At 29.7% G+C, this 27,770-nt stretch overlaps 1 protein-coding gene across 3 annotated transcripts in view; it reads left to right on the top strand.

The window, feature by feature from the left end:
* The window catches only part of LOC107440849 (uncharacterized), a 36,640-nt gene extending 10,419 nt beyond the window's left edge, over positions 1 to 26,221 (top strand). The window contains exons 2-5 of one of the 3 annotated variants that reach the window (XM_087154176.1): positions 12,005 to 12,302; positions 14,309 to 14,432; positions 19,000 to 19,087; positions 25,222 to 26,221. In XM_087154176.1, the coding sequence (XP_087010302.1) occupies positions 14,316 to 14,432; positions 19,000 to 19,087; positions 25,222 to 26,120 (1,104 nt within the window). In that variant the 5' untranslated portion in view covers positions 12,005 to 12,302; positions 14,309 to 14,315 and the 3' untranslated portion in view covers positions 26,121 to 26,221. Of the gene's footprint in view, positions 1 to 12,004; positions 12,303 to 13,973; positions 14,213 to 14,308; positions 14,433 to 18,999; positions 19,088 to 25,221 lie in introns of those variants that run through there. The other 2 variants (XM_016053911.4, XM_087154177.1) reach the window with 2 other exon arrangements.
* Positions 26,222 to 27,770: the final 1,549 nt, after the last annotated feature.

The following is a 27,770-nucleotide window of genomic DNA, read 5'->3' as shown; positions in this document are numbered from 1 at the left end:
TTTCTTTATTAAATAAAAGTGAATGAAAAAAACATACCAATGCACTTAATGAAATAAAATTATATTTTGTAGAGAGAAAAAAAAGGAAAATATGAATCTCAAAAATATGAATTTTAATTATGTTTTGATTACACAAAATTATCATCTGCTGAGAGTAGTAAAGCAGATGTTTGAATTTAAAATGCACGCATCCTGACACTTTAGTTCTGTGTGTTTCTTTTTCTTTGATTTTAAATGTTTATTTTTTATTCATTTATCTTCTTAAGGGCAGTTCTGAAGGATTTAACAACATTGACTGGATCTTGCTTTTCGATGAATTTGAATACATTTTCGTTTTAATTGATGTGCGGCTTACTGGTATTACACAATGAATTTTTTGTGTGCCAGAGATTGTGCAGGCATTTTTATGTTGCTTTTCAAGAAAATGTCTCTGTTTCTCATATTCTTTATCTGTGCAATATGTAAAATGGCAAGAAGGGATATTTCTTACAGCCCATTCATATAACTTCCACGGTGTCATGATTTGATCATTAGAGGAACATTGAAGGCTGGAACGAGCAACTTGTCTTTTGATGGTACCTGCAACACCATCACATGGACTTTTTCCATGGGTCGTACGAAAGAAATGCCACTCAGAAGTGAGATCTATATCATGATAGCACAAATTTATGAAGTTCTTTCGATTTTTGAACTGTGAACCTGCTCCATCTGAGAAGTAATAAATATGTTTTATTGTGTTGTTAAAATGTGAGGTTATAAACTGCAACAATTGGTTGTGAAAAAGGTGAACATTGACAGTATCATGCGCGAGACATTCCGAAATGGCAACAAAGAAAACGTGATCCAATTTAAGTGTTTCTGAATTCATATAGTAAATGACAAAAGGGTGAATGGGAATTATTCCAATGGTATCTTTGGACTGCATCCTGCAATACAAAAGAATAATTTTCAACAAAATCACAGATCACTATGCAGTCATTATAATCCAGGCCTTCTTTCAGATTTGATAAAAAGCATGACTGTTGACTAGTAATGAATGAACGTGGTAGAAGCATTCACAGTTTTACTTCAAATGCTTCAAGAAAGTCATCTACATTGTTGTTAACTGTCATAAGCGTTGTACGGTCATTTGTAGCCCACAGTTTATAGATAATCTCGTCTATTCCGTTCAAGAGAAACACGTTGTTTATTTGCTCCAGTATGGGTGTAATTCCAGGGCAATAATCACAATTGAAGAAAAAAAAAGCATTCTGGAAGAGGAGGATTGCAAACCATTCTTGATAAACAATCCTTGTATGTTTTAAATGGTAATTCTTCGTAGCGAGTTAAATGCTGTAATTTGCAACCAGCTAGCATAAGTTTTACATTTTCATGAACCAAACAGACACAGACACAATGGGTTCCACTCGCATCAGCCAGGGCATAATTTTTCAGACGCAAATCACAGAACTTGGAAAATCCGACTCGAACATTGGAATTTTTATCTTTAAACCCTTGAAAAATTTCTTTAAGATTTCCTAAAACCAGACGCTTTTGTTTCTGTGTCTTTAATCCTGATTCAATCATGGTGACAAAATCTTTTCTTCCAGGCAGATAACGACTCATCTCATCACTGTTGTAATATGCAATGATATTATCAATTGTTCTGTCAGTAAGAGTTTTTCCAGGTCTGGGATTTGAACTTGTTAAAATACCCTGATCTTCAACTAGCAGTTTAGATTTTCTTGCCATATAAAATGTTGCATTGAATTCTTCCTGAATTTTACGAATACTCCAGGTTTCAGGCAATATTTTTAGCAATTGGAGCTTGAGTCTGCTTCTTGAAATTTTTCTTTGAGCTGTGAAATCGTAATAGATTCGTCAGACATTGTTGTGGAATTCATGCGTTTTCGATTACTATAATTGTCTTTTAAAACTTCTCCAATGTTCTTACATTTTTTTTTCACTATATTGCCCAATACCGGATCTTTTTTGTTTTTACAGGAGATTCACCTAAAACGCGTAATGTATTGTTCAAACTTCCCAATTCTGCGTCTTTATCATTCCATATTTCCCTCTGAGCATCCGCTTCTGAATCAATTTCGCTGAACAACCAAGGATTTTCCTCTGTTTCAATTTACAACTGAGAAATCTGGCAATTTCGAGAGAGATATTCGCCTAGAAGAACATATTTTTTGTAGCAAAGATAAATTTGGGCATTTTTTAATCATCTAAGGCAGTACTTTTCTCAAATTCTTTTTGACATAGGTGTGGTCATTTTTAACCTGAGGATTAACACGAAAAATTTGACTTTCAAAATACATTTTGTGAAATGAAACTTTTCATAACAGAAACTGGTTAAATTATCCTAAACAGCAAAATTAACCTTGTTAGCTTTTACAGCGATTGTATTCTTTTATTTCCACTGACATACACAGACGATTTGCAAAACATTAATAACAAGAAAAAGAAGGAAAATCGTTTGGGTGGCCTAGCAACTAGCCGGAGTTGCAGTTATTATATTAACAAGAGTTTTGGCAGACGATTTAAAACAATTATCTTAAACTAATTCTCCATTGATGTCGGAACATCCATAACATTTTTAATTATGCAGTATTTCACTTGAGTTAATTCTTTATATCTTTCCTGTTGAGGCTACAAATTTGTAAATGTATAGAAGAATGTTGCAGTAAAAAAAAAATTTTTTTTTCGTAATTTTTTGAGACCGCATGTTATGGAATATTTCAGGTCAAAGGTCAAATTAGGTCACTTTGAAATAATTTTGACCTCGCCTGAGAAGGTCATATAAGGTATCAAATAAAAGCTCTATTTTTTAGCTTTGCAATGGCTTTTAAATTTTTTTCCTGATACAATTAGAAAAAAAATTACGGCCATTTATATCTATGCAAGTTTGTCGTTTTTTATGAAAATTTTCTTTTTTCAAATGTCTATAATGTGGACAATTTTTAAATTAAAAATCTAAAAATTGGTAGAATTACTTACTTTATAATGAGTGTTTATTCCACCAAATTTCATTAAAATTGGAGGGCGGTTGGTCCAAAAGTGATTGATCTGAAGAGGAATGACTCAAATATTGAATATTTGTTATGTCAAGCATTATATTAGTATATTATATTAATTGTATCAAATTATTAGACGGTCTGCAGTTTTTGAATAATGACATGTTTTGCACGAGCTTATAGGCAATGCTTTTATATTTGAACATACATGTCAAGGATTTTTATTCAGGAGATTTTTTGTATATTTCTTATTTGTATATACTTTTAAGGTATTGCATGGCAACGTTAACCCATTGATACAGGAGTGTAAACAAGTGCAAACAGTCACATAAAAACAATACAGCTGTATAGTATCACCTGATAATTATAATTTTACATAGAATTTTATAGTGTGTCTAATAATATGGCCAGGGACAATATGTCCATCTTCAAATTTTTGGCGAATGAAACAGGCTTCACGTTCAGAAGACCACTATTTTCTACCAAACAAAAGTAAAAAAAAAAAAAAAAAAAAAAAAAGATTTTAAAATAATAGATTTGAATCTAAGAATAGAAGATATAGATTTTCAATCCAACATATTTTTTATTGTAATTAATAATAAAAATTTGATAGCCAAATTAACAATTACACAATCTAATTTTTATGGTGACGAATTCAAGTTCATATACTTATTTATTATTTTCAGCCAATCCAGCAACAAATCATGCAGGTTGAATTTCGAAATTTCACAACTATTGTTTCCATCAATCTGGTTATAAAAATGATCTGCTACTATTATATCATGGAAGTTTTAAATGGCGAATTGGGGGATCATTTAGCAAATTACAATTTTTTTTCCTTTTTCTTTTTTTTTTCTTTAAGAATATTGAAACCCTACATTAATATTATTTGAGAAAGAAAGTCTTGAACATGATTAAAAATCTTAATCAAATATGATTTCCTTTATGAACGAATATTGACCAACAGACATTGCTGTGTATAGACATATACTGTTTATTCTTTTCATACAACATAACTGTAAAAATTTCTATGTATTGGTATTAAACTATTAGGAATTGTTCAGTGTTCCATTAATTAAATTGTGCTAATTTTTTTTTAAACTTTATGTTCGAAATAAAATAATTTTAAAATGAAAAACAAAGTTTTTTTTTTTTTTTTTTTTTTTTTTTTCTTTCAGAAACAATTTTGTTCTTAGATTGCACCTATGCACAGCAGATGAGCATTGAAAAAAATTTGCCCTCGTGTTGCACTTTTTGATGGAACTAACTCGCATTTGTCTTACACGGTGAGGAAAATCACGAAAGCCTCCAATGGTTAGCTTGATGGCAAGGGGACTTAAACTCATGATCCGCCTACCACTGAGGATATTTTGCGACAGTACTGTGGTCACTGCAAGAGGGATAAGGAATTTGTATCGACCAGCCACCGTTGGGATTCGAACCCGATTCACCTCATTGGAAGGCGAACGCTCTATCCCCTGAACCATCACGGCTCAATCACACTGATTGGTGAAACTTTGCTCAGTGGCTGTTAAATCGAAAGTAAGTGTCTTGCGGCCCTTCAAAAAAAAGAAGGGAATATTTGGAAAAAGGAATATTTGCTACTCCTTGATATGCAGCTTAATTTTCTAAACGCTATCAAAATTAAGTTTATCTTACTACGCATCTTTTAAGCTGGATTCAAAATTATACATAAGATGTGACATTAACCGTTTACTTGCATTATATAATAACGAGAAAAGTTACCTCATGCAAAAAGTGGTAGCACATTTGGAATTATTATTATAATATGGTTTTTTTCTAATGGCAGGTACTGAACTTTTACGTTCTGGGAAGATGCCGGTAGTATCACTTATTTAACGTTACCCAGTGGGCACCTGTGAACCTAAGTGACGGAGGCGAGCAACATTACCCACGCCACACTGCCACAGATACCCGTTTATAGGGTGAGCCACATTCACACACAACAGGGGACAACACATAGAGAGGGAAACATCCATGCCCAGAGCGGGATTCGAACGCGCAGCCATCGGCTTCGCAGTCAGGGACGCTAACCACTTGATCACCTGGCCGGCCATTTGAAATTAAATTAAGTGAAAATTTAATTCATTTAGTTATCAGTTTAGATTTTTTTTAAAAAAATACAGCATTTTGTAAGATTTAAAAACCAGATATTATATTTAAATATTCTGGTGGATAGAATTGTTTCCCGTGCAGAAGATTATTATTAACAATGTAATAAAAAAAGTTACCAGTTATTATCTTTTAAAAAAAAACAAAATAAAAAACAGCTAATTTATACGGTAAAAAAAAGTATATGTAAGAGAAAGTTGAAAACTCAAAATAAAAGTTGAAATTAGAAGCATAGCATAAATTTTTTTATAAACGAAATTTTCCTTACTTGATAAATATATTTTATTAACACAAACCTATCTTTTCTTCTTAAATATATCTTATTAACAAAGCTTTCTTTTCTTGATGCATAAATATTCCATTCACAAAGTTTTCTTTGCTTAATAATTCTTAATTAATGCTTAGTTCGTGAAAAATAACGCCATATAGGGAAAAATAATGATGCCTATAATTAAATTATAAAAAATAAATTAAAAATGTAACGAGGCAGAGAAACTTTTTTATTAACAAAAATAAATTTCTACTCCGAAATTTTCAAATATGTTAAGACTCTTTTTCAGCATTTAATCGCGACAGTAAATATTACGAATTTAATTTGTTTCTTAGATAGGAAAAAAAAAAGATGATGCCAAAATATTGTTTCAGTGATTACATTGTTCTATACATATTAAAGAATAGTTTTTAAAAAAAATGTTTTTTGTATCATCTTTTTAATTTTTATTTTTGAGCCCTCTCATTTCGCAAATCCGACCGATCTACGTCGTGTGCGAAAGAAAATAAAAATAAAAAAGAAGGAAAGGAAGAAAGAAAAAAAAAAAAAGAAAGAGTGCACAAATGATATATACTATAATGCCGGATACAGAGAAAGAAAGAGGGGTGTGGGTTGCTACAGGGTTTAAGCTTTATAAAGGGGGCCCCGACCTAGTATTTTTGTCACGGGACCGTGAAAGCCACGTCCGCCCTTGCAATGTCGTCACTACTGTGTTTGGGGGAAGGAAAAAAAATTCATAATAAAGGAAACGTGGCAAAGGATGATTCCATTCTTAATTTTTTTCTATCAGCTGCTCTGAGTTGAAAAGTATGGTTGTTGTGGAAAAAGCGCTCTCCCCCCTTAGATTTTCCATGAATTCCCACTTTTCTTTCAACTACTTTTAGTTTTTTTTTTTTTTTTTAATTAATTGTAGAATTTCTGCATGTATGTAATTGTGTAATTTATTGTGCAACAACCTTTTTTTTTATTAGCAATAAACTACACTCACTTGCCAAATTATTCGACGCATTATAAGATTCTATGTACAATCTTAATTATCAGGTGATTTTATACAGCTTTATTGCTTTTATGCGACTAAAACCTGTTTGCACTTGTTTACGTTAGTGTATCCATTGGTTAAATGAGACGATGTATAATATAAATTCCGCGATTGGATATATTAGAAGATGTATTATATAAATATAGAATACTTATTTTATCAAGAATTATATTAATATATAATAATAATTAGATCAAAATTATTAGACGCACTGTATAGGCCTTGGCCAAAGAATACCTGAGGCCAAGGTTCGCCAAGGTATAGGCAATACTTTTATATTAAAACACACATGTAATGGGTTTTTATTTGGGCGATTTTTATAAACTAGTACTTGTATTTATTTTTAACGTATTGCATTACAATGTTTACCCATTGATACAGGAGTGTAAACAAATGCAAACCGGTTTCAGAGGCGTAAAAACAATACAGCTGTATAGTATTAACTGATAATTATAATTTTACATAGAATATTAGAGTGCGTCTATTAATATATCCAGGGACTGTATGCTATGAATTTAAATTTAATAGGAAAAACCTCACTTTAAAGTGGCTGTAATTTAAAAAGAAATTTAATCGAATGCAGTGGGAGACAAAAAAACTTCGACAATTTAAAACTCAAAATTTTGGCATGCATTCTTCGTTACCTGAAAGCAATTTTCTTACATAAGTTTAATGATATCATTTTACTAGCTGCTTTTAAACTAATCAGGTATACAATCTCTTTCAATTAGTTAGCATTAAAAAAAAAAATGCAAAAAATTATTATGATTAAAATCTGAGAGGTATATAATTCTGTAAATAAGTAATCTCAGAAATATATTTTATTTAACTTTCCACTTTGCAAATGTTGGCTTTATACTTTCGCCCATGTTGGCCATTATCTGTCAAATGGAATCATGGACGCGGGAGGGCTTGAAATATCTTAGATCCACCTTGGACTCGGACTTTAAATTTTCGGTGCTGGTCGCCAAAATGTAAGACAGAACGCACCTCTATTCTGTAAGTTATTTTCAATGAAAAAAATTAGATCAATAATTAAATAATATAGATTTATAAATAAATCTTACTGTACGGAAAGAAAAAACACTCTGTAGAAATTTTGATCCAGTAATCGGATCTTCTTGCCTTTAATTTTATTGTTTTAAAGGGGTGACCTCAAATATATTAATTAAAGGGCCGGGTTGGTAGGGCACTGGGCCCATGTCCAAGAGTTCGCGGGTTTGATCCCAGGCCAGGCCGAAGACTCCCGGTGTAGTAAATGGTGACTGATGCACGTTAAATCTGTCGAGTATCAAAGTCCTCCATGTTCCCGTAACAAATCGATATATCTGGGGGTACTGATCCAGGAGTTTCCTTGTCTTTTGGATTGGTTCAAAGTCAGAGGGCTACGGTGTTGAACATTAGTTGTCGTAAACAAGAAATTTTAAAATATATTAATTAGAGCCGTGGTGGCATAGGGGATAGAGCGCTCGCTTTCCAATGAGGTGATCTGGGTTCGAATCCCAGCGATGATTGGTCGAGACGAATTTCGCACCCAGGTAGCGCCAACCGCAGTGCTGACGTAAAATATCCTCAGTGGTAGAGGAATCATGGGTTAGAGTCAGTCCCACTGCCGTCAGGCTAGCCGTTGGAGGTTTACCTCTCCATGTAAAGCTAATGAGGGTTAATTTCATCAAAAAGTCCTACACGAAGGCGCATTTCTCCCAATGCTTGAACCAGGAGTTCCCTTGTCTTCTGAAGTGGGTTCAAAATTATAAGGCTACGGAGTTGAACATTAACCCCAAAAATGGGTCGGCTGTTAAACGACGGTTATGAAATAAAATACACTCATTGATTATTTCAAATAATCTCTTAAATTAATAAATCAGACACAAAACGAACTTTTCCTGACTAAATATACCCTTTTTTTCGACGGATATGGATTCTTGATCCTCAGAATAGAGGGGTAGTGGGAAGCCGCAATCTTTTGCGGATTTCAAAAGAGAAATTTTTATTATCGGTCAGATTTTGAAGCTTAAGAAGTTTAAATAAATTCTTTATATCTTGACTTCAGACAAGTTAATGAAGTATAGATATTTTTTTCGATGGTTATAATACCGGTATTTTTATTTCTTTAAATCATAATACAGTCAAACCCCGTAATAGTGAACATGGTTTATAGTTGACTCCCGGATATAGTGAACGAAATACTCGCTCCCTTGCCTTACTATACACATGTAATATTATTTTTTGCGGATATAGTGAACCAGAAGAAGAGAAGGAATTGGATGTAATAAACTTTTTTCTTCATTTTTTGGTTATTTTGAAATTTCTACATAAAATACACATACCGATTTTTAAAACCATCTATTTGAGTGGAATGGAGCCATAAGCATTTTTTTTCTTGTTTGTTTCTTCTATCTCAGTTTCCCATCCCTAAATTCTTTCTACATAAGACGCAGAGTCATAAAAAATAAACTTTAACAGACTTTTTGATACTACATATTGTTTTTGAATCATTTTTGCATTTCTTTTAATGGGTCATTTATTTAAATAATGAGTCATAAAAGGGAGAAGTTCGGAAAAAATGAGTTAAAATTGTTTGCGGTATGGATATAGTTATAGTGAGCCGAAATGTCGGTCCCTTGAAGGTTTGACTGTAGTAATGAAATAAATATATACTGATTCAGTATGAGCAAAAACGAACCATTTATATTTTTGATTTGAACTTTAAAAAAAAAAATGCCACTTAACTTATACAGTTGATCGACGCTCGGTATAACGATCTTTATCATAATGCGGGCAGGGAAGAGGTCATTTCTATCGTAAGAGCATAATTATTTACTCATAAAAAAAAAATAATGCTACATTTTGTAATGAAGCGACGCATTGAAAATTAGGCAACTAAGAAAATAATTGACAATGACGCAGTTTCTTTTTTTTTAATGTTAACTTGTTGGTAAAAAAATGCTCCTAATGACATTTAATGCGTGAAAAATGTATTCAAAGAAATATGCTAGTTCAGGGGCAGCTATGTTTGATAAATAACAGTCTGTTATTTATGATCTGTTAATTAACTGATAACTAGATCAGATATTTTAATTTAATTTTCTTTTTTTTTTAAACAATTTATTTCAAAACTGAATATTTTAAATATTTTTTTCAAAATATTTTATTTTATTAATGAAATGTTTTTTTTTGTTTTTTTTTTTTGAAAAAATAAAAATTAATTTTTTTGAGTATTTTATTTTAATATTTTTTTTTCCTTCTCTTTTCATTAATCTTTAATATTTTTCATGTTTTCTCTCTCTCTTTATATATATGCCAAAAGAAGCTCCAGGGTCCGGACTTAAGGTTCAAGACATGAAAAAATGTGGGAACCGTTTTTCTAGCTAATTGGAAAAGCCACACTCAAAATAACCCCCCCCCCCCACACATAACATTTCAGAGAAAGGGTGAAGGAAATTCTCATACAAGATTGATTGGTTGAAATGCATTGAAAAGAACTTAACAGGAATGTGAATGCATGTTTAGGAATGCATTCTTTACGAGTTCCTGCTGATTTCCTTTCCTTCAAGCAATACACACTTCTGATTATCTATGTGTTATCCATGTGGTGTGTGTTATCTATATATTGTCATTATCTATAGTAGTTATCCCTCACTTTTTTCCCATCATGACACCACAGGGAATCTTGTCATTCAGATGGAATGAACACGGTTCATATTTATTGATGAGAGTTGTGCTGGGGTTGCATCAAAAGAAATAATGGTGTAAATAGTTTCTTTGAAAGATTTACTAAGTCTAATGAGCAATTTTGTCGCTGTAACGGAACTAATTGCTCCGCGTGGACGTTATAATGGGTGTTAAAATAACATTGCGTCTATTTTATGAAATGGCAAACGGGACTTCATACATCGGAGCAGAAAAAAGGATATACAGTCCGTGACCAAATTATGAGACTCACTCTAAGATTCGATGCAAAAACTTAATTATCAGGTGATACTCTATACAGCTTTATTGTATTTATGGAACTGAAACCGGTTTGCACTTGCTTACGTTTGTGTATCAATGGGTTAACAGTGTAATGCAATACGTTAAAAATAAATACAATTAAGAAGTATATAAAAACTCTCCTGAATGAAAACGCATTACATGTATGTTTAAATATAAAAGTATTGCGTATAAATTCGTGTAAAGCATGTCATTATTAGAGTGTGTCTAATAATTTGATCTAATTATTACAATATGATATATATATATACCTGATGTAATAAATATTCCATATTTATGTAATATATCGTCACGTTTATCCAATCGTCGATTTTATATTATATATCGCCTAATTTAACCCAATATTACACGAACGTAAACAAGTGCAAACAGTCACGTAAAAAAGAATAAAGCTGTATAGAGTATCACCTGATAATTAAGATTTTACGTCGAATCTTAGAGTGCATCCAATTATTTGTCCAAGGACTGTAATTTATAAAAGAAATTAAATCCATATTTTATGTAAACACTAGCGGAAATGAATATAGCTAAAAAATGGATTTTTTTATTTTCGTAAATGTAAAGATTATTTAATTTTAATTGTGGTATTAAAATTATTGTGTTTTAATTGTCGTCGAGGAAATTTAAACTACCTAAAAATACTTCTTCGTATTGTATTTCTACTCTTACTTTCTTATTCTATCGTAATTGTTAAAAAATTTTTTTTAATTAAAGATTTTACTTACTATCCTTTACTTTTGTGTAGACTATTATGATAATTTGACTTTGAAGCAATAAAAAGGCACCGAAAAAAAAAGATAAATAAAAATATATAAATTAAAATAAAACCGAAAAAATCATGTTTAAGGCCATTCGATTATTTAGAAAATGCCTATATTACTAACTACTGATTGCGAGTAACATTTGCAGTAAAAATAATAATAAGAAGAAGAAATATATATTATAGAGCCGCGGTGGCTCAGGGGATAGAGCGTTTGTCTTTCAAGGAGGTGGACCGGGTTCGAATCCAAGCGATGGCTGGTCGATACGAATTTCGCATCCGGCTTGCAGCGACCACATTGCTGACGTAAAATATCCTCAGTGGTAGATGGATCGTGGGTTAGAGTCCCTTTAACGTCCGGCTAATCGTGTGAAATTTTCGTGGTTTTCTTCTCCATATAATGTAAATGCGGTTTAGTTCCGTTATGAAGTTCTCCAGAAGGCAAATTTCTACCACTACTAGATACAGTAGTTTCCTTGTCTTCTGGATTGGGTTCAAAAGGACAAAGATGAACATTAGTAGTTGTAAACCTAAAAATTGAATCGGCTGTTCAGAGACTGTTATAAAGCAAAATAAAATGAATTTTATAGGACTTTTCACTCTGTGTACCAAAGAACTCATTTTTTACTCTTCAGGTAAGAAATGAACGAAATTTTTTTATTATTCTAAAAATTAAAAATTTTAAAAGTATTATTAACTTAAAATAAGTGCACGATTACATTTATTCTTAATGTAATGCTTAAGGAATGAATAAAGTGTTGCGCACCTTCAATTGCGACAAAATGGTTTTTTTCTTAACTCATTTGCAGGTTAACCCCACATTTCCTTTGTAACAACCAATAAAAAAAAAAGAAGAAAGAAAAGATTTTTTTTGTAAGAAAGCGACAAAATAAGAAAAATTGGCTGAGCTCCACTACTGTCAACGTTCGCACAAATTGCGCCCTCTTCTATTTGCCGGTAAAAAAGGAAGCGAAGCGATTCTTTTTCACGCTCCGTCTGACTTCCGTTCTATCTTTCTATTGCTGCTGCTGCTGCACCACAGCTGCTTTCATTCACATCCTCTCACCTTAATGCAGCTCCGTCCCTTCATTTCTACTCCAGATTTCGGTGAGTAATCTCAGTTTTCATTCATATATTTAATACAATCGAATTTTTAGTCTTCATAATACTATTGTCTTCTGCCATTTCATTGATTCTATTGTTTTCGTTTGGCGACTTTTTATTGGCCAGAGAAAAAATTATGCAATAGTATTCTGAATTAACTTCAAATATATTATTGTTCGATATGAAAACGTTGTAAATAATTAGACACTTTTATGCATGTTAAAGTAAATTATAAAACTGAATGTAATGTGAAGTTGAATTCAATACGAAATAATTTAGCTAAAAAAATTTTTTAGAATATTCAATTATTGAAAATGCTTTTTAGTTAACAACAATCTTTTTAATTTGATCTCCTATTTCCAGAGAATAAATTTTTGAATTATGAACTGACAATGAATAATTGAAAGAATAGAACATATGAAGAAAAAAAAATCAGTCATTAAATGCGTTAGCAACAATTTAAACGTGCATTAAAATTAATTATTTTATTATTTTGACTTAGTGTAAGTAAAATGTATTGTTATTACACTATAAGCATTAAAATAATAAATTTTTTTTTTCCTATTGTGAGTAAAATATAAATGGTTAATGTTTGTTATTATACTGAAAATTTGTTTCTGATATGGATTTTATATGAGGGTATGTTAACGTGAAATTTTATTTATTTCGTTTTTTTTCTAACACAAATGCATGAAATTTTTTTTTAACAATACACAACGTATTTCATTAACTTCATTGAGATTCTGTTACATGGTTTTATTTTAGCCTGAAAAACTTATTCAAGTCTATTCCTGAATGTTATGTTCTGAAATGTTTTATCATGTTCGAACACGAAAGATTTGTGATTCGACTTATCTTTTCATTCTCATCTCCTTTCATTAGGAAGGAATAAAATACTATATTTTATATTTAAAACATTATTCATCTCATAACTTCATAAAATTGAATTTTTCCCTAATTAATCTTTTTTATGTTAATTATTCATCTCAAAATTGCAGAATTTATGAGATTTCTTGTTCAAAATAATGAAGGAATAAAATCTTCTTTAATTATCGCATCATTCATCTAAAAAACTATCGCATTCATAATTTTTTTTGTTCAAAATTATGAAGGAATAAATTTCTATTTAATAGTAATGGTATTTATTCATCGCCAAATTGTCGTATTCATAAAATTTTTATTCTTGTTTAAAATTACGAAAGATTTAAATCTTCTTAATTAATTAACGCATTTTCCATCTAAAAACTCTTGTTTTCTTATCATGTTTTTTTTTTTTTTTTTTTTTTTTTTTTTTTTATGTATCAAACTTACCCATTCAAAATTGTTTTTTTTTTCTTCTTTTCAAAGTCAAATGTAGTGAAATGAAATTAATTTTATATATTATTTTCTACGCATTTATTAATGATTTTTCATAAGATATCGAACAATTTAAGAAATCAAGGCGAAACTTGAAGGAAACTTCTTGTCTTTCTTGTTATATTTATCAAACTTACCAATTAAGAATTATTTTTTTTCTTCTTTAGTCAAATTTAGCGAAACTTAAGTAAATTTATATATTATGTTCCACGCATTCATTAATGTTTTCTCTAAGATATCAAACAATTTTAAGAAATCACGGCGAAACTCAATACCGAAACCATAGTTGTAAATCGAATGTCTGCTCTAACCTCTATTCATGTTTATTCTCGATTGAGTGAGCACGCACAGGTCGAACGGCCTCTTGGAAGGGGAGGGTAGGCAACCATCGTTCGCCCCTCTGTTTCCTCCTTATTATGATCGAGTTTCTTTTTTCCTTTGTATTTTTTTTCTTCCTTTCGTACAACACCTGGCTTACTGACAACCGGCCCTCTCTTTCCTTTTCCTGTCATTATGTTGGTTGATTATGAGTCGATGTTCACTCATCTGAGAACAGTGTAAAATCTCCAAAATTTATTAGAAAAGAAATAGACTAATTGTTTTTTTTTTAAAAGATTTCTTTTTTTAAAAATGACAAATATTGCCTATTTCAGGCCCGACATGACGGCGCAGTTACAGAGCACACCTCGACACATAGCGTTTATTTCTCTAGCCCTAGGATTTTTAGTAATATGGACAGCAGTGTTAGCCGGTGTCCTTGTCGCTAGGACGGTCAAAGTAAGTAAATTTTTTCTTCTATTATTCCATTCATTCAAAATTATAATTTCCCCTCGTTAGGTACGATTTGTATGATTGCAAAACTTTTAATTGTATATTTTCTAGTTGTGTTTACGTTTTGTTGTGTGTCATAAATAATGGTGACTGTTCCTCGACTTTTTTCCCTACTTATCGAAATTGCTTTTTACTATTTAAACGATAATTTTTAATTAAAATATATGATATCTCCAATTAATTTTAAAAGATTGTTTACTTGTAGATTATTACTGAGTCAAATTAAAATGTACTTCGTTACTATCTAGTAATTAAGCTGGGATAAAAAAACAAGTTCTCGCAATAATATTTAAATTTTAGAAATCGTTTGATTAATAAAACGATAATCATGGTTTCACTACGAACTTTTTAATTAAAATATACCTATGATTTCTCCAAATAATTTTAAAAGATTGTGTACTTAATGATTATTACTGAATAAAATTAAACTATTACTAGTTTTTATCTAGTAATTAAGCAGAGATAAAAAAAAAGTTCTCGCAATATTATTTAATTATTTAAATTTTAGAAATCGTTTGACTAATATGCTTTTTAATGTCATTAATGAAAATGTTCATATTTTTTATTTTCAAAATGCTTATTATGAGGATAATTTGCTGAACATATCAGTGCAATGCAATGTTATTCTAATTTTAACTCAATTCATGTCTCATTATCAAATATTATGATGTATTTAGGATAATTTAATGCATAGTAATGTTTACTTTTTTACTGATTATTCTACATTTAAAAATATCTATTAAATTGACCTAACAATATCAGTTATCTACATAGCATATTTGCATATAAATTCTTCTACATCATATCTAAAACACAACTAAATTGACCATCATTTTGCTGCTGCAATTCATTTTGCACAATCCTCATTTTAGTTCAGTTCAGGTTTTATTATCAAGTATTTTGATATATTTAGGTTAATCTACTGACAAAAACAATACATAACAAGTCTCGTTTTTTTATTGATCATTGACGTTTAAAAATCTCTACGAAGTTGAGTAAAATCTATAACTGACCTGAAAATATTTGCTTAAAGCATATTAGTTTTTCTTCTGAATCATTACTAAATACAGTCTGCTCTTTAGTATGACCCCCCATAAGTGTGACCCCTCTATTATGACCACTGGTTCAATATTACATGGAATCCCAGTTGCTGTTCTGTAGACACAATGTTACTTAGACACAATGTTATTTTAATGTCTAAATGGAACAGTTCATTCTAATTTAGCCACCAAAATTTTGTTTCATTTCTTTTTAATTACCTGAAAATCACCCCAGAAATAGATCTTAGAAATTTTTATGATGTAAGCCATAGTGATAATTTTGTGATCGTGATGTAATTCTTAAAGTAAAACCCAATTAAGTGCAGTAGTTATGAAATATTTAAGTAAATCTTTTGTAAATTTTATTTAGTAACAATATATTGACCTCACACTATGATGTCCATTCTCGTTTGGACCACAGAAGTGGTTATATCGAACATTGACTGTGCATCATGGCCATTATACTACTATAGTTCATTATTTTAGTTAAATTCAAGTTTATATATCTTGTGGCGTAACTACCACTACAAATATTAAATACCAAATCAATAGTATATAAGACATGTTAACTTGAATCTATCACGAGGTACCTTTTGATAGATGAAGGTTGGCATAGTCTAAGATTAAATTCCCCACATTGGTGACCTGCGGGCGTGACATGAACTCGTTAACATGATGGATGGTCCACATTAAACAGTTGATTTGCGTAATATAAGCTGCTCAAAGAAAAAAAAAAAGAAATCCGGTGAGGTAAATAAAGTCTCCCGGTTAATAAATAATAATGAGCGAAATGCTAGAAAATAATAATAGCGAAAAGCTATTAAAAAAAAAAAATAATGAGCGAAATGCTTGGAAGAAGAAAAAAAATATAATATATATAATGAGCAAAAATTGAAGTTAATAAATAAACAGCATTAATCAACTAGTGGTAATTGTTCATCGAATTCCATCACAGGTAAAATTCTGGAAGGGGAGTAATGTGGCGTAACTACCACTACAAATATTAAATACCAAATCAATAGTATATAAGACATGTTAACTTGAATCTATCATGAGGTACCTTTTGATAGATGAAGGTTGGCATAGTCTAAGATTAAATTCCCCACAATCTAAATAATAAAAATGGATCTTATACACTGATCCGTATAAGAAATCAATTAAATAAGTTGCATTTTTTTTTTTAATTATAACTCTGCACAATAATTTGAATTGTAAATTTGTTTAAATTTATGTATCATTATTAAATATGTCAGAATTTGCAATGAATCCATTTAAATCTATTCATTTTAGATTTTTCAAATAACTTTATAAAGATGTTCTCACTTTTTCAGTATCAGATATTTTTGTAATTAGAAATTCAATTGTGAATTTTACTTCACAACTTTATGCTGCATTTTGTAATTTGAAGAATATAATAAAGTTGAGGATGCAAGGCGATCGTTTTACTGAGTTGATTGTGCTCCGGAAAGAGTCCAGATTTTTTGCTAATCGCGATCCGGTTAATAAATTTTAAGAAATCATCAATCACATTTATGTATAAACATTCTTGTATATTTTATTTAAAAATATCAGAACTAAAATTTATACTTGGCATCTCTTATATCACTTAGTACTTGTAAATATTTTTTCTGGTAGAATGATGTGATTAGAGTTAAAAGTAAACTTATACAAAATTAATAATTTAAATTATGCTGCTTATAATTTATTTAGAATTCCATGTTTTGAAAATATCAATGATTTGAATTTATAAAGACATAAATTTTTTGAAAGGAGTCATTAATGATTTTTCTCAAGAAATTTTCAGGAATTTCTAGTTGGGCCTGGTTTTGTCACCCCTGGTTTTTGTCATTTAATCTTGCAAAACTTTTGATTTTACAACTTTATTTTTTTTTATTTTAGCTCTTAATTTCTAATCTGTGGCTGTAAAAATATACATGATTAAAGGCAAGTGTTATAAGGTGTACAATTTGTTTACGGATATTATTTTGGCACTATTTCATTATTGGCTGATGTTGGAATAGTTAAGATAAGTTAAAGGCAAGCATTGTTATTTAATTGTATCAGCGATTTCAGTTGCGCTTTGTACTGTGCTGAAAATTGTAGGGGAAACTTGAACGGAAAAGTGACAAAAAATCCTTGTTATGGGTAATTCTCCATCATGACAAATAGAAAAGTAGTGCACAGCAGATTTATGTAGGCAAAATTTAAACAAAATTTTTTTGTTGAATTATTATTGCTGAATCAATTAATAGTTGCAATTTTATCCTAATCATAAAATATTTATTTTTTCTATACATCTTCAAAGTGTAGATTTTGTTTTGTTTTATTTTGAGTTGTGGACCTGATTTTTGTACTAAGAACCAGGGTCCTAAAGATCTGTACTTTATAAAATGTATAGAGAAATAACTGCTTTATTATTTTTGGCACTATTACATTAGTCTGATGTTAGGATAATTACTTTTTATAATTTCAAAAATAAACTCAATTGGAAGAAGTTGTTTTGATTTCTTCAATAGAATGATGTTGGAATACTTCTTGGTACTCATGTAAAATCCCAGATGGGCAATAAAGTTGTCGCAAGTTTTTCTAAACAGATAACAAATCATTTCATTTTGTAACTAGTGCACAGCTATTTAATAGGAATCAAAAGAAAGTTAATTTTTAAGAAAAATTTTGTAATGAATGTTTTATAATATATCATCAAAAAATATGTGGCACAATTTCTTTATAAAAGTAACTAAATATGGAAGTACTTTAAATTCTTTAAATGTTAACCAAAAATAAGCTATTTCAATTAAAAATCTTAAGACTAACCACATATTTGTATACATAGTTTGTCAGAAGTAAGAACTCCCTATGCCATTAGCCTGGATCCGTGGCGGTGACTCTCGTAGTGTATATAATTATTTCAAGTAGGGGTGTAGGGTTACTGTTTAGGACAGGTTTTGGGTCAGGTTGGCGAGAGAAAGGTAGTCTTTTTCTCCAGTCTATTGTGTTAGCCCTAGAATGAAGAGAAGCTACCCTCTCTGAAATGCTCTATTTTTGTTTCCATAGCAGCAGATGACCTCAGATTTTGTGGCGGGGGAGTTCTTACCGTAAACAAACTATAGTTTACTATTCCTGGTAAAAAATCATGTAATTTGGTGTTATTTTTTGTTTTACTAAAAATAGTGGGCAGTATTTTGTACTGAATAGTCTTGACTGCTGTTGTAGTTTGGTGTGGATTTAATTTTTGTAAAAAAAGGGCAAGAAACTGATGCACCATATGACTTCCTTTAATTGAAGCAATTAATGTTTCAACTAAATAGTGGCAAACAGTAGTTACTTGATTTTATTCTTTTTATTCCCTATCAGTACAGCACAAATAATCATATTGTTCAAATATTTTTCATTTCTAGTAAATTTTGCAGCTGCGTGTACTTATATTTGAATTGAAATATTTTGAAATTAATTTTTGTCTTTTTATTTAACAGGATGAAGCAAGTGCAAAAGAAACATTAAAGGTTTTTCACACCCATGAAGATGTTGGAAAAATACTTTTTGCTCTCGGACATGAACTAGGTAATCATTTTTTTGTAATACTAACAAAGTGTATCATATGCATTTTTGTGTTCTCCATTTGCATTGCTCTGTAAACATATTAATAACTCTTGAACTCTGTCTTTCAACATTTTTGTACGTTGTTTGTATAAACATGGAACTGGTTTTAATTACAAGTTATTTTTGACAGCATATCAAATTATTTACCAGTTATGTTTTGGATTTTTTAATTATTAATTATGTTACACAAGTTATTTACATTTATTATTAATCCTTTGTTATGTTTTGAAATCATATACTGATTAGTGTATTGTGTAAAGTGTCCATGCAGATCATGTGTGAGTGAAACAAGACTTCTTTGATTGCTTAGATACTCTCTATTCTTCTTTTTTCTGATTGTGTTTCATGTATTTGTGGATTATATCCCAATTAAAATTAGTTTAAAACGTACATAGTTGCTAACTCTACTGCAATTTGCCAGTTTCTCCTGGTCCCTATGGAAGAATTTTTGCAGGCTTTTTGCAACATAGTACTAATAATAATTCCAGTACTTATATTTTCCTCCTAGATACTTTAATCATTAATAATAATAAATTCACATGTTACTAATTTAAAGTAACAGAAGCAAGCGTCAACTTTAAAGAAAAAAGCCTTTCAGATAAAATAAAATATATATTTTTAATCGAATATGTAATATTTTTTCCTTATAATATTATGGGCAATCTTCTCACAATTTGTTGGGGGTAAAACACACTAATTATTTCCTTTTTCCCATTTTGCATCACATTAAAAAAAAAAATCGACAGCAAATCAGACTCTTCGAAAAGGGGCTTCTAATTGCATGTTTTCATTTTGAGATTTAGTTGTTGTAATAAATAATATTGTATTAAAAATGTACCCAAATAGCAAAATAGTGTTTATTTTCATTCAGCAAAAACCTTTTAATGTACACCTAAAAAGGTTTTCTGTCTGGTTTACGTGTAAGACTTCTAACCTTAAAACGAGATTAGTGACAATCTGCTCTACTCTACGCACATTACCCTCATCCATAACCTTGGAAAACAACCTTCTATATAAAAACCTTAAATAGAGGTTGACTTAGGGTCAAAATAATCTTACTAATCTTAAATCTAGGTAATTATAAGGTTTATTTTCGCAATGTCTTGCATGCTCAGCTAAAATTCACCTTGTCATGAAATTTTAATGGACAGTCCAATTGGATCCTATCGCTAGCGTGACGTCAGCTTAAACGTCATTATGAACCTAAGTGACAATTTCTTCTTAAAAAACGCTTTGAAAAATAATTTTTAATCCTTTTAGGATGAAAGGTTTGAAACTGCAATATTCTTGCTTTATTGAAAAAAGCCGGGATTCACCGTGATTTCACTATATCTGTTTCGCAAACAATTTTAACTAATATTTCCTAACTCCCCCCCTTTTATTACACATTATTTAAATCAATGATAAATAAAAAGAAAAACAAAAATTACTAAAACATAATACATAGTAACTAAAAATGTAACTTTTATTTTTTATTATTCTTCGTCTTGCGTACAAAAATAAATGGTAACCTTTAGCTGATGAGCAATCCTCAACATCAGATATGGAAACACTTCTCCACTATCTGATAATTTTTTCTGCTTTTATGTCATTCCGCTTTTTAAACCTGTCTAATCAGCTATTCTAGCTCAAAGAAGTACTCTCACCATATAGCTTAACAATTTCATCGACTTTGACTTGACGCTTTTGTCCAAATAGTGGAAGATTGAGTCTAGCTTTGAATGCTCAACCAATTCGATGATGCTATTTAATAATGAAACAAACAAGAAAAAATGCTTTTTGCTACATTCCATGCTATTGATGGTTTTAAAAATCGGTATATGTATTTATTTTAAAGTAGAAATTTCAAACTTATTACAAAAAAATGAAGAAAATAAATCAGTCGAAGACTGAAAAAAGTTCATAATATCCAACTTCCTCTCTTTTGTTGGTTCACTATAAACTGTTCACTATAGCCAGGGTTGGCAGGTTTTTGACATGTGACAGTTTTTGACAGTTTAAACCATAGTTTAAACCGTCACGTCAAAAACCTCACTGTCAAAAATGTCGAAAAGGTCAAAAACCTATATTCATATGTGAAATTTAATTAATACATAAAATTTATATATTTTTTATAAAGGATAGTGTTTCTAAATGTTCTAGAAAAAATAATTTAAAATTTTGAAGAAACACTTATATTTTGAATAGTAACCAAAATCTTGTACTTTTGAAAACTTACATCTTTTGTAATATTATGTATTCATTTTCATGTGTTATTGAAAATTTGCAGTGATATTATTAAGAAATTTATTTATAACCAAATTTAGTGTATAGTATAGATTATACTAAAAATTAGACATTTTTAAAAATAAACATTAGCAGTTTTGTACATTAGACATCTTTTTTTAAAGAAAAATCTTTTTAATATTCTTTTAAATCTTCTTAATAATCTTTTTAACATAAGACAATACAAATTTAAGTGCTTTCTGTTAAATACACAGAGTAGTTAGTGTCGATTTACAGTATATTCAGCCTATTCATTTACTATGCTGAAAATTTAGTTTATCCAAATACTTGTGAATTTCATTATGCTGAATACGATATAGTTTTGTTGAATATCTAAATATTCAGCTGTTGAATAATTACTTCTTGCTTTCAAGATACGCATTATTTGTATTCTTAATACAAGTGGAGAGAAAAAAATTAAGAGATAAAAATTTTTTTAAAATGATAAGTGTAATAATTATAAATAAATATAATAAACAATATAAATTATATTTATCATTATTCATAAATATAACTACTTTTAAATTCAAATTAACATACTGGATAATAAAGATATTTGGTAAAACATCAAAAAAAATTTTTTTATACACTTGTATCAAGTTTGTATTTATACAACATAACTTGTAAGTTCCTTATAAATATTAGTTATAAGTTCCTTATATGTCAAAAATGCATAGTAATAAACTTTTAATTTTCTTAAGTATCAAAAAAAAAAAAAATTTTTTTTTTAAATATAAATATTTCAACAATTTTTGTGCAATATTTTGTGCACATGCATTTGAATATAAATTTCTGAGATTTTAAATCTGTTATTTTACCTTAATTTTAATTAAAAAATATTTTAAAACCTGCTGATTACCTATAGTATAATTAAATTTCAATATAATGCATGGCAACTGTTGGTAGTTTTGAAGTTTATATATTTTCTTGGCAAACTTCAGTTTTTGACATTTTTGACGGTTTAAACCAGTATTATACCCTTGTCATGTCAAAAACCACTTTTTGACGTCAAAAACCCAACCCTGACTATAGCAGAGTTTGACTGTATTTCTTTTCAAATTCTTTTAGCCACCACTGTACCAATAAAACATTGACAGATAATTCAAACATTGTATTTACAGTAAATAATACTTAATTGCTAATTATGAAATACCCACTGTAATAATAATTTCATCTTATTTGAATTGTTCTTATAATGGACTACTTTTTTTTACTATACTTTATTTTCATACATCTTTTACTATATTTTTATTGCATTTTGTTAGTAGAATTGATTAATACTTGTATTAGCTTAAAGTTATTAAGAAGATTATGGTTCTTAATTAAGAATCTAGCTGTGTGAATATTCTTTTCACATCAGCTGTTAATCTTATTAATTTATTTTTTCAATATACAAAAACTCTTTTTCTTGCTTTTAATTGCTTTTATTCATTTATTATGTACCTGAGTATGTTTTAAAAATTATAGTTTGCACTTTATTATTCATGTACTTCAGTTCCTGACATTACACACACAGTAAAGAAAATTATTATTTAATTCAAAATTCTTAACTAAGATCATAATTGAATTGTAATTTATTATTTATTATGAAAAGTTAATTTAAAAAACTAACATCCAGGAAGAATATTTGATCATAATTGTTAAGGAGAAGAAATGTTAAAAGATTTTATTAACTCGGCTTATCATTTAAAGTTGAAATTTTGCATATGCACTACATAAAATAATTTACTAAATTTTGAAATGAGTATAATGTTATGTGTGTACATTGCATAATAAATCACTCAGCAACAGGAGTTGAGAAATGAAATACTGTAAATTTTTTTTAAGGTATTTACTTAAAATATTCAAGTAATCAAAACTCTTCAGCTACATTCTTATTCGTGAGTTATGGACCCTATGCTAACATTGAAGATTGAAAAATAAATAAACATAACATTTTAGATAGTTTTCTCTGAGTATTCTGCACAATGTGTTTAATTTGTCTTAAGTTCAATTCTTTCATATAGTTTAACTTAGGCTATGTGAAAAAGTTAAATTGAGATTTTTAGCATTGAATTTTTGATTTAAAAATTAATAAGGATTTTTGATTTTCTTTCTAGCTCTTCCTTTTTCAAAAAACTTTTGTTTTTTCTCAATTTTTTATTTATTTTGAAACTACAATTAAGAGGGTTTCTATTATAAACCTAATTCTCTTTTCTTCGTTTTTTTCTTGAGAATATAGCAATTTGAAAACTGAGATGTTCAATTTTAAATTTTTCGTTCAAAAAATAAGATAAATTGTTATTTTTTTCAGTTTCGTTTTTTTTTTTAATAGTAGCAGGGCATTTTTAAAAGCGTTTTTATATACTTTTTCTTTTTTAACATTTCATGGGCACTTTTTTGTTTTAAGAATTGAGATAATTTTTTACAACTTTCCCCCTTTAATCCATACCGATAATGTAGCTAAGTTTAGATTATTTTTCAATAATGACTAAATTTATTTTAAAATAAAAAATATTTATGAATGATTTTTCTTTTAAAAAACATTGCTATTTAGCCACCGAATATTTGGCTATTGATTCGGCCAAATCACTGTTCATTACAATCCCATTAGTTATACTAATGGGAAAATGTGTAATGAAAAAATGTGTGCTGTGTTTCCCATATTATTTTTTTATCATTCTAATTTTAGGTGATTTTTTTTTAACTTTGAAATTTTTTCCTGCTGAAATCAGAGAACTGTTCATGAAAAAATGCTTTAAAATTCATATGACTAAACTATTTTGTATATATATAGTTAAATATAATGCATGTTCTCAGGGGTTTGTCCTGGGCAAATTTATTACCGTTTAGCGGTACCTTCACAAATTAAATGTAAGAAAAAACGGTAGTTTCACAAAATACTTTTAAAAAAACAAGCTCTAAAGTCCTCCCCCTTTAAAATTTTGTTGTTGTTTCCCTTTAAAAACAATAAACCTGGAGTTAATTATGCATTTCAATTTGCATTGGAACCCACACGTGGTTTGCTATTATTACGTAGTGGAAGAATTTGCTTTCCACACGGTTTGTAAGAAGAGCGCTTTTCCTCCCCATGCCTGGCTGAAAGCATGCCGGGATCCCGAAAATTAATTTTAAACATTATTTTGCATTTTTATTCTTTATTTTAAGCATTATTATTATTATATTTTTATGAAAAATATTTTCCTGTTAGACCCATTCGTAAATGTTCTCCTAATGAAGCTAACTTTCAGTGCTTCGACTGTTAAATGTAAGTTTCTATTAAATTCAAGCTTAACTTTAATTATGGACAGTGCTTTTTATTGATTTTCTAAATTTTGATACAATTTAAAGCCCAAAGTTTTACAATAGTAAAATTGTTTTTGAACATATGGGGAAAAAAATATAGAAATTTACCAGTCATAAATGATTTTTATTTGTAGGGACAATTTTTGAAAATATTTTCTTAATTTACCATATTTTTGTGTTGATTTGTTAACATAATTTTTAATTTTCACAAATTATGTTCAAATTTTTACAAATTATGTCTAAATTTTAACAAAATGGGTACTTCTTTAAAAAAAAAGAAGAACCTAGACAGACCCATGTGAAAAAATCTGAATATTAATGTTTTAAAATTCACATTAACAAACTATTTTGTATATAGTTAGTTATAATGCATGTTCTGTCATTAGACTTTCTACATCCTGCATAGCAATGCTGGACATAATGTTTAGCATTGTTATGCAGTTATTTTTAACATTTAGTTGTTTAGTTTTATTATTATGCAACATTTTGTTAGTTATTATGCAACATTTAGTTTGGTTTTTAAAACATTTTTTTTTCCTTTTTAGTATCCACTGTTGATTGGATGCTTTCCACTCCAGACAAAACGAAAGCGGATTCTATAAGTGTGACATGGGAAATCACAAACAATATGCTAGCCAAACTGAAGGAGAACACTTCAGAACGTTGGGTGTCCAGTACGATTTCGATGATAGGCACACTGCGGGAGAGACTCGCCATCTTCAGGGAAACTGTTTCCGACGTCAAGTCGAATCCGATGTCAACTGTCAAATTTTACCTCGACCTGAGCAACTGGGTCTTACAAAGATGCTTCCTTCTGGACTACACTGGGCAACACCTTCCAGTGCCCAGTTTGCCTTATACTCTGTTCGTCAAAGGCATGGCTCAACGTTTTGGCGAGCTCGCTTTCGGCACTATTTACGTGAAGTCGGACATTCCGATCGACAAGGCAGAGTTTTTCAAACTAAGAACGGGTAGTGAAGAACTCATGGAAGCTGCCTTCCATTTCACCCCCAGAGCCCGTACAAAATGGGTTGAGCTCCAGGAACAAGAACCTGGAGTGCAAAAAGTGATGTCCGCCGTCATCGACGACATCCTCTCGGGGAGTTCTCTCCGAGGGCAGAAAGAGCTCGGCAATGACTACTTAGATGCTGTGAAAGAACAAATTGCAATGTTGCTGCTGACAAAGGAGGTGTTGAATGCATCTCTGTCTTCTTGGGTCGATCGACTTGCATTGAAATCTCACAATACCCTCGCGTTCCATATGTCCATTGCAATAGTCGCTGTTATCGCAGTTCTCCTTTGTTTGATTGTCACAACGTGTTCCTGCAGCTATTTGAGCAAGAGACAGCCAGATGCTGAAAAGAATAACAGTCATATGCCTTATAGTTCACTAGACAAATCATCTGTGTTATCGTCCAATATGAAACTGCAATGTTATATGTAACTAGATTAATTAATTTAAATTGTAGTATAGTATTTATATAATGTGATCTCATTTGTACAAAGATTTTAGGAAGAAAATAAATTTTTTATATTTATTGATTATTTTATCGTGATTGTTTGCCTTCTTTTAATTCTCATCATTGTAAGTGCAGGGGGCTTCTTAACCTCTTTTGATTAGAATTTTAATTTTTAAGGGTAAAACTCGTGATTTTTTGTTTCGTAAAATTTTTTTATTTTTTACTTCATTTAAAACAGATTTTTTAAAATTTAATATGAATCAAAGCTTTGACAAGGTATTAATCAGAGATGATTGTGCTCCGGAAAAAAACCAGATTTCCTGATGTTTCGCTACCTGCAATCTGGAAGTTTCCAGAAATCCAAGGTCTAGAAGTTATAAGAAATTGTTGATCACATTTATAAATAAAAATTCTTGTATATTTTATTTAAAAATAACTAGAATAATAAATAGAACTAGAATTTATATTCAGCATCTCTTTCATTTTTAAATATTTTTTCTGGTAGAATAATAAATGCGATTAGAGAAAAAAGTAAACTTATACATAATTATTCATTTAAATTATGCTGCATATAATTTATGTAGAATTTTATGTTTTGAAAATATCAATGAATTAAGTTTATAAGGAGATAAATTTTTTAAATGCGTCATTAATGATTTTAGTGCAGAAATTTTCAGGATTTTAGAGCTGGGCTCACAATTACCCCATGAATCAAAGCTTTGATAAAGTATTAATATAATATCTCATTATTTTTAAGAACAATATTATAACTTAATGTTTTATTTCTCACTAGAATGGTTAAAATAATAATGACTTAAATAATAAAATCATAGTTTTTATTCAAGCTCAATATTTTGTTCTGAATTTGATAAGTCAAACACCCAATTTTTCAGTTAGATTTCAAATTAAAAACGCTTTAATTTAGATTAAAAAAAAACATTAAAAAAAAAGAAGGAAATCCCAATTATTCTAATTCACTATTTACAGAAAAAATCTTTCTTCATTATGAGGATAAGTCTTTCTATGTATGAAATAAAAAGTATTTGTATTTAAATAAACATAAAACTAAATTTGTAAATGTGTTATCAAATTATTTTACATACAGTTAATGTAAATGCTGAGTTATAATTTAAAAATTTCACTGAACTTGAATCAACTTTTAGGCTTCTTTATTTTATTTTTTGGTTTATTTTGAACATTAAATGCAGTTTACTTACATTACCTCTATCTTTCATATTTTGGATAAAAGCCTTTAACATACCTGCCAAGTCTCTTGTTTTTCTAACGAAAACTCCTGTATTTTACCACAATCTCCTGTTTTGCGATATATTCTCAAATTTTTCTGTATTTGGTGAAATTTAAAACAAGAAAAAATGGTGATAAAATATTCGCTAAAGGCAAAAATACTCAATTTATTCCTCAAAAGACTCTGCAGTATGTTGAGTGTTAATAGTTTCAGTCTAGCCTTGATGGCTCATGGGATAGAACGCTCGCCTCCTAATGAGGTGACCCGGGTTCGATCCCAGATATAGCTGGTTTATTCAAATTCCGCACCGACCACAGTGCTGACGTGAAATATCCTCAGTAGTAGACGGAGCATGGGTTCCCTTGCCGTCAGTCTAACCGTGGAAGGT

This window comes from Parasteatoda tepidariorum, chromosome 10, assembly GCF_982258835.1.
Source record: "Parasteatoda tepidariorum strain Cologne lab strain chromosome 10, Ptep-v5.0, whole genome shotgun sequence".
NCBI lineage: Eukaryota > Metazoa > Arthropoda > Arachnida > Araneae > Theridiidae > Parasteatoda > Parasteatoda tepidariorum.
The sequence above is the reverse complement of the archived record's forward strand: the minus strand, read 5'-3'. Positions and strand labels throughout refer to the sequence as shown.